Genomic DNA, 13,195 nt, shown 5'->3' with positions numbered 1-13,195 from the left:
AAGTCTTCACGTTGTGGTTCTGATAATATCAGTCAGTTAACATCACCTTAATGATGAAGTCTCTACGTTGTGGTTCTGATAATATCAGTCAGTTAACATCACCTTAATGATGAAGTCTTCACGTTGTGGTTCTCTGATAATATCAGTCTGTTAACATCATAGGGTCTCTGTCCAATGAACCACAGAGGAGTTAGTTCCTACAGAAACACCATTCATCTCCCCCATAGGGTCTCTGTCCAATGAACCACGGAGGAGTTAGTTCCTACAGAAACACCATTCATCTCCCCCATAGGGTCTCTGTCCACTGAACCACGGAGGAGTTAGTTCCTACAGAAACACCATTCATCTCCCCCATAGGGTCTCTGTCCAATGAACCACGGAGGAGTTAGTTCCTACAGAAACACCATTCATCTCCCCCATAGGGTCTCTGTCCAATGAACCACGGAGGAGTTAGTTCCTACAGAAACACCATTCATCTCCCCCATAGGGTCTCTGTCCAATGAACCACGGAGGAGTTAGTTCCTACAGAAACACCATTCATCTCCCCCATAGGGTCTCTGTCCACTGAACCACGGAGGAGTTAGTTCCTACAGAAACACTGTTTACTAGGACATGGGAGGGGGGGGGGGGGGGGGGGGGGGGGGGGGGCGGCGTAGCAACAGGGGGGGGCAGCGTAGCAACAACAGAACTTCCCACAGTCTTACTGTAACCCCGCCCCCTGTCCTCAGGCCAGTCTCTGATTGGCTGACAGCCTCGTGGCGTGTTCCATCCATCCAAGCATGCAGGGGGGGGTTTAACAGACTGACGATCCAACGCCCTCACTCACACACACACACACTCTCTCTCTCTCTCTCTCTCTGAGCCCATCCAGTCCGGTGTTCAGTGACGCCGCATCTTGACCTTGCGTGACACGTCGCCGTCTTGGCTCCGCCTCCAGTAGTTCTCGGAGCTGTTGCTACGGCGATGAAGGCGGGACGAAGAGGAGGAGTGACGATTCTCCTCCTTATCCATCTCCAGAACCCTCGGTCTGACAGAGAGAGAAGAGTTAGGGGGGGAGGGGCTCTAGTCCTGTATCTCAGGTAGGATGAGTTAGGGGAGGAGCTCTAGTCCTGTATCTCAGGTAGGAGTAGTTAGGGGAGGGGCTATAGTCCTGTATCTCAGGTAGGAGGAGTTAGGGGAGGGGCTCTAGTCCTGTATCTCAGGTAGGAGGAGTTAGGGGAGGGGCTCTAGTCCTGTATCTCAGGTAGGAGGAGTTAGGGGAGGGGCTCTAGTCCTGTATCTCAGCTAGGAGGAGTTAGGGGAGGGGCTCTGGTCTGGTATCTCAGCTAGGAGGAGTTAGGGGAGGGGCTCTGGTCTGGTATCTCAGCTAGGAGGAGTTAGGGGAGGGGCTCTGGTCCTGTATCTCAGGTAGGAGGAGTTAGGTGAGGGGCTCTGGTCCTGTGTGTGAGTGTATGTCTACCAGTGTGTGAGTACCTGTGTGTGAGTGTGTCTACCAGTGTGTGAGTACCTGTGTGTGAGTGTGTGTCTACCAGTGTGTGAGTACCTGTGTGTGAGTGTGTGTCTGTCTACCTGTGTGTCTACCAGTGTGTGAGTACCTGTGTGTGAGTGTGTGTCTACCAGTGTGTGAGTACCTGTGTGTGAGTGTGTGTCTACCAGTGTGTGAGTACCTGTGTGTGAGTGTATGTCTACCAGTGTGTGAGTGTATGTCTACCAGTGTGTGAGTGTATGTCTACCAGTGTGTGAGTGTATGTCTACCAGTGTGTGTCTACCTGTGTGTGTCTACCTGTGTGTCTACCAGTGTGTGAGTACCTGTGTGTGAGTGTGTGTCTACCAGTGTGTGAGTACCTGTGTGTGAGTGTGTGTCTACCAGTGTGTGAGTACCTGTGTGTGAGTGTATGTCTACCAGTGTGTGAGTGTATGTCTACCAGTGTGTGTCTACCTGTGTGTGTCTACCTGTGTGTGTCTACCTGTGTGTGTCTACCTGTGTGTGAGTACCTGTGTATGTCTCCCAGTGTGTGAGTGTATGTCTACCAGTGTGTGTCTACCTGTGTGTGTCTACCAGTGTGTGAGTACCTGTGTGTGAGTGTGTCTACCAGTGTGTGAGTACCTGTGTGTGAGTGTGTGTCTACCAGTGTGTGAGTACCTGTGTGTGAGTGTATGTCTACCAGTGTGTGAGTGTATGTCTACCAGTGTGTGTCTACCTGTGTGTGTCTACCTGTGTGTCTACCAGTGTGTGAGTACCTGTGTGTGAGTGTGTGTCTACCAGTGTGTGAGTACCTGTGTGTGAGTGTATGTCTACCAGTGTGTGAGTGTATGTCTACCAGTGTGTGTCTACCTGTTTGTCTACCAGTGTGTGAGTACCTGTGTATGTCTCCCAGTGTGTGAGTACCTGTGTGCAGCGTCTGGGTCAGCTCTGCGGTGAGAGCGTTTGGCCTTCAGAGAGGCGTGTCTCTCAGGGGGGGGGGGGTTAGGGGAGGGGCTCTGGTCTACACGGGGAGCATCTGGTCTCGTCCTGCACACACCCATACCACACCATAGACACACACACACAGAGAGAGAGAGAGAGAGAGTTAGTGCAATAGCCTGACGCCACAGTCAACCTGCTAACTCTTGGTTGTCATGGTGACAGACATACTTCCTGAGGATGATGACGGCTCGTCTCTCCTTGATGTCCTGGGGGCGGATACAGTGGGTGATGTCATCAGCCGCGTAGCCACTGAGAGGAGAGAGAACACTATGACATCACACCTCTCCCTCTCACACTCTCTCTCTCTCTCCACCTCCCTCGCCTACCTGAGGACAGTAACACTTCCTCTCCTGACAGGAAGCTCCAGGACGGGCTCAGACACTCTGATTGGTTTAAACTGGAAGCGGCAGCCAAAGCAGAGGGCCGAGTCTGAGAAGAAGGACACAGATACGATTGGCCGGGCGAAGATGTGGAGCGGGTCGACATGTGACACGATGCAGCCGCCTGGTTGGTAGTCGTTGATCACCGCTGAGTTCACAAAACCTACAGGACAACAACAACATCATCAACAACAGGCTTTTCCTGGAGACAGGAAGTGGGCTGGAACACAGTTAAGGTCAAGTCTGAGACAGGAAGTGGGCTGGAGCACAGTTAAGGTGAAGTCTGAGACAGGAAGTGGGCTGGAGCACAGTTAAGGTCAAATCGGAGACAGGAAGTGGGCTGGAGCACGTTGTTAGAGGTTAAAAGTTATTACCTTCAGGTACGACCCCGCTGGCGACCAGTTTAGTGATGACGAGGTCGTGAACCCAGGTTGGGATGTCGTCCACCTCTCCTTTAGGGTACAATCTCTCCTGACCAGGTCCTCTCTTCTCTAGCTGGGCCCCGTATGTATAGCCCTGGAAGACGAGACGAGGTGAGAGACAGAGAGGAAGAGAGGGGTTTAGAGAGAGAGAGAGGGGTTTAGAGACAGAGAGAGGGAGGGGTTTGGAGACAGAGAGAGGGAGGAAGAGAGGGGTTTAGAGACAGAGAGAGAGGAAGAGAGGGGTTTAGAGACAGAGAGAGGGGAAGAGAGGGGTTTAGAGACAGAGAGAGGGAGGGGTTTAGAGACAGAGAGAGGGAGGGGTTTAGAGACAGAGAGAGGGAGGAAGAGAGGGGTTTGGAGACAGAGAGAGGGAGGAAGAGAGGGGTTTAGAGACAGAGAGAGGGAGGAAGAGAGGGGTTTAGAGACAGAGAGAGAGGAAGAGAGGGGTTTAGAGACAGAGAGAGGGAGGAAGAGAGGGGTTTAGAGACAGAGAGAGGGAGGAAGAGAGGGGTTTAGAGACAGAGAGAGAGGAAGAGAGGGGTTTAGAGACAGAGAGAGGGAGGAAGAGAGGGGTTTAGAGACAGAGAGAGAGGAAGAGAGGGGTTTAGAGACAGAGAGAGGGAGGAAGAGAGGGGTTTAGAGACAGAGAGAGAGGAAGAGAGGGGTTTAGAGACAGAGAGAGGGGAAGAGAGGGGTTTAGAGACAGAGAGAGGGAGGGGTTTAGAGACAGAGAGAGGGAGGGGTTTAGAGACAGAGAGAGGGAGGGGTTTAGAGACAGAGAGAGGGAGGAAGAGAGGGGTTTGGAGACAGAGAGAGGGAGGAAGAGAGGGGTTTAGAGACAGAGAGAGGGAGGAAGAGAGGGGTTTAGAGACAGAGAGAGAGGAAGAGAGGGGTTTAGAGACAGAGAGAGGGAGGAAGAGAGGGGTTTAGAGACAGAGAGAGGGAGGAAGAGAGGGGTTTAGAGACAGAGAGAGGGAGGAAGAGAGGGGTTTAGAGACAGAGAGAGGGAGGAAGAGAGGGGTTTAGAGACAGAGAGAGAGAGGAAGAGAGGGGTTTAGAGACAGAGCAAAAGAGAATGTTAGAGACAGAGAGGAAGATGGGGGGGTAGAGACCGAGAGAGGAACAACAGGTGCGTGACCTCACCTCTCCAAAGAAATATTTGTTCCGTAGCGGTGCCCGATCTACGGTGTGTTCCCGGTAAAGCCCCGCTTCTCCGTTAGCAACCACCTCATTTATCTTGCCCTCAATGACATCACAGTCCTCTTTAGAGAAGACCTCTACCTGAACAATGCCACTCTGGACACGCCTCGCCTCCTGGAGGGAGATGGGGGGGAGAGAGAGATGGAGAGACAGAGAGGTGGATGGAGGGAGGGAGAGATGGAGGGAGAGATGGCGGGAGAGAGAGATGGAGGGAGAGAGATGGAGATGGAGGGAGAGAGAGATGGAGGGAGAGAGAGGGAGAGAGAGATGGAGGGAGAGAGACATGGAGGGAGAGAGAGATGGAGGGAGAGAGAGATGGAGGGAGAGAGAGATGGAGGGAGAGAGAGATGGAGGGAGAGAGAGATGGAGATGGAGAGAGAGATGGAGGGAGAGATGGAGGGAGAGAGATGGAGGGAGAGAGAGAGAGATGGAGGGAGAGAGAGATGGAGGGAGAGAGAGATGGAGGGAGAGAGAGATGGAGGGAGAGAGATGGAGGGAGAGAGATGGAGGGAGAGAGATGGAGGGAGAGAGATGGAGGGAGAGAGAGATGGAGGGAGAGAGAGATGGAGGGAGAGAGAGATGGAGGGAGAGAGAGATGGAGGGAGAGAGAGAGAGATGGAGGGAGAGATGGAGGGAGAGAGAGATGGAGGGAGAGAGAGATGGAGGGAGAGAGAGATGGAGGGAGAGAGAGATGGAGATGGAGAGAGAGATGGAGGGAGAGATGGAGGGAGAGAGATGGAGAGAGAGAGAGATGGAGGGAGAGAGATGGAGGGAGAGAGAGAGAGATGGAGGGAGAGAGAGATGGAGGGAGAGAGATGGAGAGAGAGATGGAGGGAGAGATGGAGGGAGAGAGATGGAGAGAGAGAGAGATGGAGGGAGAGAGATGGAGGGAGAGAGAGATGGAGGGAGAGAGAGATGGAGGGAGAGAGAGAGAGATGGAGGGAGAGAGAGATGGAGGGAGAGAGATGGAGGGAGAGAGATGGAGGGAGAGAGAGATGGAGGGAGAGAGAGATGGAGGGAGAGAGAGATGGAGGGAGAGAGAGATGGAGGGAGAGAGAGATGGAGGGAGAGAGAGAGATGGAGGGAGAGAGAGAGATGGATGGAGAGAGAGATGGAGGGAGAGAGATGGATGGAGAGAGAGATGGAAGGAGAGATGGAGGGAGAGAGAGATGGAGGGAGAGAGAGAGATGGAGGGAGAGAGAGATGGATGGAGAGAGAGATGGAGGGAGAGAGAGAGATGGATGGAAGGAGAGATGGAGGGAGAGAGAGAAAGAAAGTGGGGGGGAAAGACAGAAATATTGATTCATACTTTGAATTGGATTCATCTCAGAGAAGTTCAGTGTCAACGGCAGGTTCAGGGTCATCATACCTGCTCACGGGACTCCACAGGCTCGACCTCATCCTCGGAGGAATCTCGGTGCTTCCGCTTCCGGCCGTTCCCGTTACTACTACCTCCGTCGGTAACTTTAACTTTCCTATTTTTGTAGCTGTCGTCCTTATCGGTAACTTTGTTTTTGTAATTGTCCCGGTGAGGAGTCATGGACTTCAGCTTTTCCCGCAGGTCGGAGAAACCACTGGCTGACATGTTTTATTTTATATATAATGAACAATATGAAATGTAGGAGTTGGTTATATTATAGTTATTTAACTTCCATAATTGTCCGTCTGTAGACGCGGGGACCGGGAGGCTCCCGGTGACCGTCCTCACGGTAGTTATGTTGTGATGTGGCTAACAACTTAGCTCACTTAAAACGGGTTGTTTTCCAACCAACAAAAGTAAACGATTCAAGTAGTAAATGTTTACTATTTTTACGAGTTAAATGACACGGAATGAATCTGCGTCTATTAGTTTAGTCGTTGCGTTATTCCTGTCCTGTTATTTGACTATTTTGATGTGAATACAGGCTAGATAGTTAGCATGGCTAACTGGTTAGCAACCCGTTCAGCAACAGTGTCGGAAGTACAAAAACGGCATTTCAAGTGACGAGGCAAAATCGGTAAAAAAAATAATAATAATTAGGTTCTTACGGTGTTGTCTTGTCCATATGATTTTTAACGGAAGCTTTTTATTTTATTTTTAAATCGTTATTATATAAGTAAAACTCGTTAAAAAAAACTAAACAACACCTCTCGTTATGAACACCACGCATTTGTCATTCCTCTGACCCGGGGGGTCTGAACCAACTACAGACTCGGGGACTTTCTTCTTGGCGGATCGCGTCCAACTGTTAGGTGTGTTTTTAATACACTGCCACCTACCGGACTGGAGTGAGAGGGAAGTTCTCATTTACAACTGCGACCCTGACCACGATAAAGCAAAGCAGTTCGACACAAAACAACAACACAGAGTTACACATGGAGTAAAACAAAACATACAGTCAATAATACAGTAGAAACATAAGTCTATATACGATGTGAGCCAATGAGGTGAGATAAGGGAGGTAAAGGCAAAAATATCTACATTCAATTCCCCTTCATTAGTCTTGTTCCTCTAAGAAATATTAATTAGATTAAGGATTAATTAAATAGAGCCCCTTGACATCACCGTCTATACTAATTTTTAAAAAGCCACTTACCCATTCCCACACACTTTGACCCCTATCTGCTCGTTTCACCATGCCAACGGTCTGATAGGACGGGACACCCCCCCCCCCCCTCAACACACTAACTCTTCTGAAGTCAACATTTCATATACCCCAAAATACATCTCTGCAGTTGCCACCACAGCATCTATTTTTTCCTGTTGTTTTTACATTCCGTTTATGTGGTACAGATTTATATCCATTGTTATGAATGCTAAGATCTGTCTCGGCCTCCAGTATTTATGCTGCAGTAGTTTATGTGGTACAGTGTTATAACCATTGTTATGAATGCTAAGATCTGTCTCGGCCTCCAGTATTTATGCTGCAGTAGTTTATGTGGTACAGTGTTATAACCATTGTTATGAATGCTAAGATCTGTCTCAGCCTCCAGTATTTATGCTGCAGTAGTTTATGTGGTACGGTGTTATAACCATTGTTATGAATGCTAAGATCTGTCTCAGCCTCCAGTATTTATGCTGCAGTAGTTTATGTGGTACAGTGTTATAACCATTGTTATGAATGCTAAGATCTGTCTCAGCCTCCAGTATTTATGCTGCAGTAGTTTATGTGGTACAGTGTTATAACCATTGTTATGAATGCTAAGATCTGTCTCAGCCTCCAGTATTTATGCTGCAGTAGTTTATGTGGTACAGTGTTATAACCATTGTTATGAATGCTAAGATCTGTCTCAGCCTCCAGTATTTATGCTGCAGTAGTTTATGTGGTACAGTGTTATAACCATTGTTATGACTCTCTTCTCTGTATACATCAATGAGGTCGCTCTTGCTGCTGGTGAGTCTCTGATCCACCTCTACGCAGACGACACCATTCTGTATACTTCCGGCCCTTCTTTGGACACTGTGTTAACAACCCTCCAGGCAAGCTTCAATGCCATACAACTCTCCTTCCGTGGCCTCCAACTGCTCTTAAATACAAGTAAAACTAAATGCATGCTCTTCAACCGATCACTACCTGCACCTACCCGCCTGTCCAACATCACTACTCTGGACGGCTCTGACTTAGAATACGTGGACAACTACAAATACTTAGGTGTCTGGTTAGACTGTAAACTCTCCTTCCAGACCCATATCAAACATCTCCAATCCAAAGTTAAATCTAGAATTGGCTTCCTATTTCGCAACAAAGCATCCTTCACTCATGCTGCCAAACATACCCTTGTAAAACTGACCATCCTACCAATCCTCGACTTTGGCGATGTAATTTACAAAATAGCCTCCAATACCCTACTCAACAAACTGGATGCAGTCTATCACAGTGCAATCCGTTTTGTCACCAAAGCCCCATATACTACCCACCATTGCGACCTGTACGCTCTCGTTGGCTGGCCCTCGCTTCATACTCGTCGCCAAACCCACTGGCTCCATGTCATCTACAAGACCCTGCTAGGTAAAGTCCCCCCTTATCTCAGTTCGCTGGTCACCATAGCATCTCCCACCTGTAGCACACGCTCCAGCAGGTATATCTCTCTAGTCACCCCCAAAACCAATTCTTTCTTTGGCCGTCTCTCTTTCCAGTTCTCTGCTGCCAATGACTGGAACGAACTACAAAAATCTCTGAAACTGGAAACACTTATCTCCCTCACTAGCTTTAAGCACCAACTGTCAGAGCAGCTCACAGATTACTGCACCTGTACATAGCCCACATATAATTTAGCCCTATCAACTACCTCTTTCCCAACTGTATTTAATTTATTTATTTATTTTGCTCCTTTGCACCCCATTATTTTTATTTCTACTTTGCACATTCTTCCATTGCAAAACTACCATTCCAGTGTTTTACTTGCTATATTGTATTTACCTTGCCACCAAGGCCTTTTTTTGCCTTTACCTCCCTTCTCACCTCATTTGCTCACATTGTATATAGACTTGTTTATACTTTATTATTGACTGTATGTTTGTTTTACTCCATGTGTAACTCTGTGTTGTTGTATCTGTCGAACTGCTTTGCTTTATCTTGGCCAGGTCGCAATTGTAAATGAGAACTTGTTCTCAACTTGCCTACCTGGTTAAATAAAGGTAAAATAAAAAAAAATAAAAAAATGAATGCTAAGATCTGTCTCAGCCTCCAGTATTTATGCTGCAGTAGTTTATGTGGTACAGTGTTATAACCATTGTTATGAATGCTAAGATCTGTCTCAGCCTCCAGTATTTATGCTGCAGTAGTTTATGTGGTACAGTGTTATGACCATTGTTATGAATGCTAAGATCTGTCTCAGCCTCCAGTATTTATGCTGCAGTAGTTTATGTGGTACAGTGTTATAACCATTGTTATGAATGCTAAGATCTGTCTCAGCCTCCAGTATTTATGCTGCAGTAGTTTATGTGGTACAGTGTTATAAACATTGTTATGAATGCTAAGAAGCCAACCTTTACTGAAGTATAAATCAAGCGTTTGCTGATCCCTAATGCGCTGGAACAAATTCTACTACTCACAGGGATCCTCTTAGGATCCCCCTCGCCCCGTGACCCATCCTCCTCGACTTTCTTCACTGCCTCAGCATACAACACCTTCTGCACGACTCTGACTCTGGCCATTTTAACCTGCCTCTCTCACACCGGAGACTTTCTGATCCCCAGCAACATCACCCCCTCTACAGTTAACACACACAACATTATCCACCTTCTGATACCCAACAACATCACCCCCTCTACAGTTAACACACACAACATTATCCACCTTCAGATACCCATCGAGGAGAGGAGTAAAACTCATCCATTCATCTATTAACAAGTTGACTCTCTCTCTAACAGGTAAACTCATCCATTCATCTATTAACAAGTTGACTCTGTCTAACAGGTAGACTCATCCATTTACCTATTAACAAGTTGACTCTCTCTCTAACAGGTAAACTCATCCATTCACCTATTAACAAGTTGACTCTGTCTAACAGGTAAACTCATCCATTTATCTATTAACAAGTTGACTATCTCTCTAACAGGTAAACTCATCCATTCACCTATTAAGAAATTCACACTCTATAACAGGTAAACTCATCCATTCCCCTATTATATAACAATCATGGTGAATCAAACAATCATCCCTCATGGTGATTTATCATGTTCTGGTCCCTTTACCATGCTCTGGCCCCTTTACCATGCTCTGGCCCCTTTACCATGCTCTGGTCCCTTTACCATGCTCTGGCCTCTCATGGTGATTTATCATGCTCTGGTCCCTTTACCATGCTCTGGCCTCTCATGGTGATTTATCATGCTCTAGTCCCTTTACCATGCTCTGGTCCCTCTGGTCCTTTTACCATGCTCTGGTCCCTCTGGTCCCTTTACCATGCTCTGGTCCCTTTACCATGCTCTGGTCCCTCTGGTCCCTTTACCATGCTCTGGTCCCTTTACCATGCTCTGGTCCCTCTGGTCCCTTTACCATGCTCTGGTCCCTTTATCATGCTCTGGTCCCTCTGGTCCCTTTACCATGCTCTGGTCCCTTTATCATGCTCTGGTCCCTCTGGTCCCTTTACCATGCTCTGGTCCCTTTACCATGCTCTGGTCCCTTTACCATGCTCTGGTCCCTTTACCATGCTCTGGCCCCTTTAACATGCTCTGGCCCCTTTACCATGCTCTAGTCCCTTTACCATGCTCTGGCCCCTTTACCATGCTCTGGTCCCTTTACCATGCTCTGGCCTCTCATGGTGATTTATCATGCTCTAGTCCCTTTACCATGCTCTGGCCTCTCATGGTGATTTATCATGCTCTAGTCCCTTTACCATGCTCTGGCCTCTCATGGTGATTTATCATGCTCTGGTCCCTTTACCATGCTCTGGTCCCTTTACCATGCTCTGGCCCCTTTACCATGCTCTAGTCCCTTTACCATGCTCTGGTCCCTTTACCATGCTCTGTTCCCTTTACCATGCTCTGGCCCCTTTACCATGCTCTGGCCCCTTTATCATGCTCTGTTCCCTTTACCATGCTCTGGTCCCTCTGGTCCCTTTACCATGCTCTGGTCCCTCTGGTCCCTTTACCATGCTCTGGCCTCTCATGGTGATTTATCATGCTCTAGTCCCTTTACCATGCTCTGGCCTCTCATGGTGATTTATCATGCTCTAGTCCCTTTACCATGCTCTGGCCTCTCATGGTGATTTATCATGCTCTAGTCCCTTTACCATGCTCTGGCCTCTCATGGTGATTTATCATGCTCTGGTCCCTTTACCATGCTCTGGCCTCTCATGGTGATTTATCATGCTCTAGTCCCTTTACCATGCTCTGGCCTCTCATGGTGATTTATCATGCTCTGTTCCCTTTACCATGCTCTGGCCTCTCATGGTGATTTATCATGCTCTGTTCCCTTTACCATGCTCTGGCCTCTCATGGTGATTTATCATGCTCTGGTCCCTTTACCATGCTCTGGCCTCTCATGGTGATTTATCATGCTCTGGTCCCTTTACCATGCTCTGGCCTCTCATGGTGATTTATCATGCTCTGGTCCCTTTACCATGCTCTGGCCTCTCATGGTGATTTATCATGCTCTAGTCCCTTTACCATGCTCTGGCCTCTCATGGTGATTTATCATGCTCTGTTCCCTTTACCATGCTCTGGCCTCTCATGGTGATTTATCATGCTCTGGTCCCTTTACCATGCTCTGGCCTCTCATGGTGATTTATCATGCTCTAGTCCCTTTACCATGCTCTGGCCTCTCATGGTGATTTATCATGCTCTGTTCCCTTTACCATGCTCTGGCCTCTCATGGTGATTTATCATGCTCTAGTCCCTTTACCATGCTCTAGTCCATTTACCATGCTCTGGCCTCTCATGGTGATTTATCATGCTCTGGTCCCTTTACCATGCTCTGGCCTCTCATGGTGATTTATCATGCTCTAGTCCCTTTACCATGCTCTGGCCTCTCATGGTGATTTATCATGCTCTAGTCCCTTTACCATGCTCTGGCCTCTCATGGTGATTTATCATGCTCTAGTCCCTTTACCATGCTCTGGCCTCTCATGGATATTTATCATGCTCTGTTCCCTTTACCATGCTCTGGCCTCTCATGGTGATTTATCATGCTCTAGTCCCTTTACCATGCTCTGGCCTCTCATGGTGATTTATCATGCTCTGGTCCCTCTGGTCCCTTTACCATGCTCTGGCCCCTTTACCATGCTCTGGTCCCTTTACCATGCTCCGGCCCCTTTACCATGCTCTGGCCCCTTTACCATGCTCTGGTCCCTTTACCATGCTCTGGCCCCTTTACCATGCTCTGGTCCCTCTGGCCCCTTTACCATGCTCTGGTCCCTTTACCATGCTCTGGTCCCTTTACCATGCTCTGGTCCCTCTGGTCCCTTTACCATGCTCTGGCCCCTTTACCATGCTCTGGTCCCTCTGGCCCCTTTACCATGCTCTGGTCCCTCTGGCCCCTTTACCATGCTCTGGCCCCTTTACCATGCTCTGGTCCCTCTGGTCCCTTTACCATGCTCTGGTCCCTTTACCATGCTCTGGTCCCTTTACCATGCTCTGGTCCCTCTGGTCCCTTTACCATGCTCTGGTCCTTTTACCATGCTCTGGTCCCTTTACCATGCTCTGGTCCCTTTACCATGCTCTGGTCCCTCTGGTCCCTTTACCATGCTCTGGTCCCTTTACCATGCTCTGGTCCCTCTGGTCCCTTTACCATGCTCTGGTCCCTCTGGTCCCTTTACCATGCTCTGGTCCCTCTGGTCCCTTTACCATGCTCTGGTCCCTTTACCATGCTCTGGTCCCTTTACCATGCTCTGGTCCCTTTACCATGCTCTGGTCCCTTTACCATGCTCTGGTCCCTTTACCATGCTCTGGCCCCTTTACCATGCTCTGGCCCCTTTACCATGCTCTGGCCCCTTTACCATGCTCTGGCCCCTTTACCATGCTCTGGTCCCTTTACCATGCTCTGGTCCCTTTACAACACAGTAATTTAGTGGTGATATTGGCCCTTTACAACACAGTAATTTAGTGGTGATATTGTCCCTTTACAACACAGTAATTTAGTGGTGATATTGTCCCTTTACAACACAGTAATTTAGTGGTGATATTGTCCCTTTACAACACAGTAATTTAGTGGTGATATTGTCCCTTTACAACACAGTAATTTAGTGGTGATATTGTCCCTTTACAACACAGTAATTTAGTGGTGATATTGGCCCTTTACAACACA

The 13,195-nt window shown here is 48.4% G+C and overlaps 1 protein-coding gene across 1 annotated transcript; it reads right to left on the bottom strand.

Moving 5' to 3' along the window:
* Positions 1 to 392: 392 nt before the first annotated feature.
* Positions 393 to 6,651, bottom strand: LOC118947576 (RNA demethylase ALKBH5-like). The gene is made up of 7 exons (XM_036972501.1): positions 5,839 to 6,651; positions 4,413 to 4,583; positions 3,222 to 3,363; positions 2,794 to 3,010; positions 2,636 to 2,716; positions 2,390 to 2,512; positions 393 to 1,027 (listed from the first exon to the last, which is right to left on the bottom strand). The coding sequence occupies exons 1-7, from the start codon at positions 6,052 to 6,054 to the stop codon at positions 880 to 882; spliced, it is 1,098 nt and encodes a 365-aa protein (XP_036828396.1). The 5' UTR covers positions 6,055 to 6,651; the 3' UTR covers positions 393 to 879.
* Positions 6,652 to 13,195: the final 6,544 nt, after the last annotated feature.

The sequence above is a fragment of the Oncorhynchus mykiss genome, unplaced genomic scaffold (genome assembly GCF_013265735.2).
Source record: "Oncorhynchus mykiss isolate Arlee unplaced genomic scaffold, USDA_OmykA_1.1 un_scaffold_169, whole genome shotgun sequence".
Taxonomy (NCBI): domain Eukaryota; kingdom Metazoa; phylum Chordata; class Actinopteri; order Salmoniformes; family Salmonidae; genus Oncorhynchus; species Oncorhynchus mykiss.
Note: the sequence above shows the minus strand (reverse complement) of the source record. Positions and strands in the feature narration are given on the sequence as shown.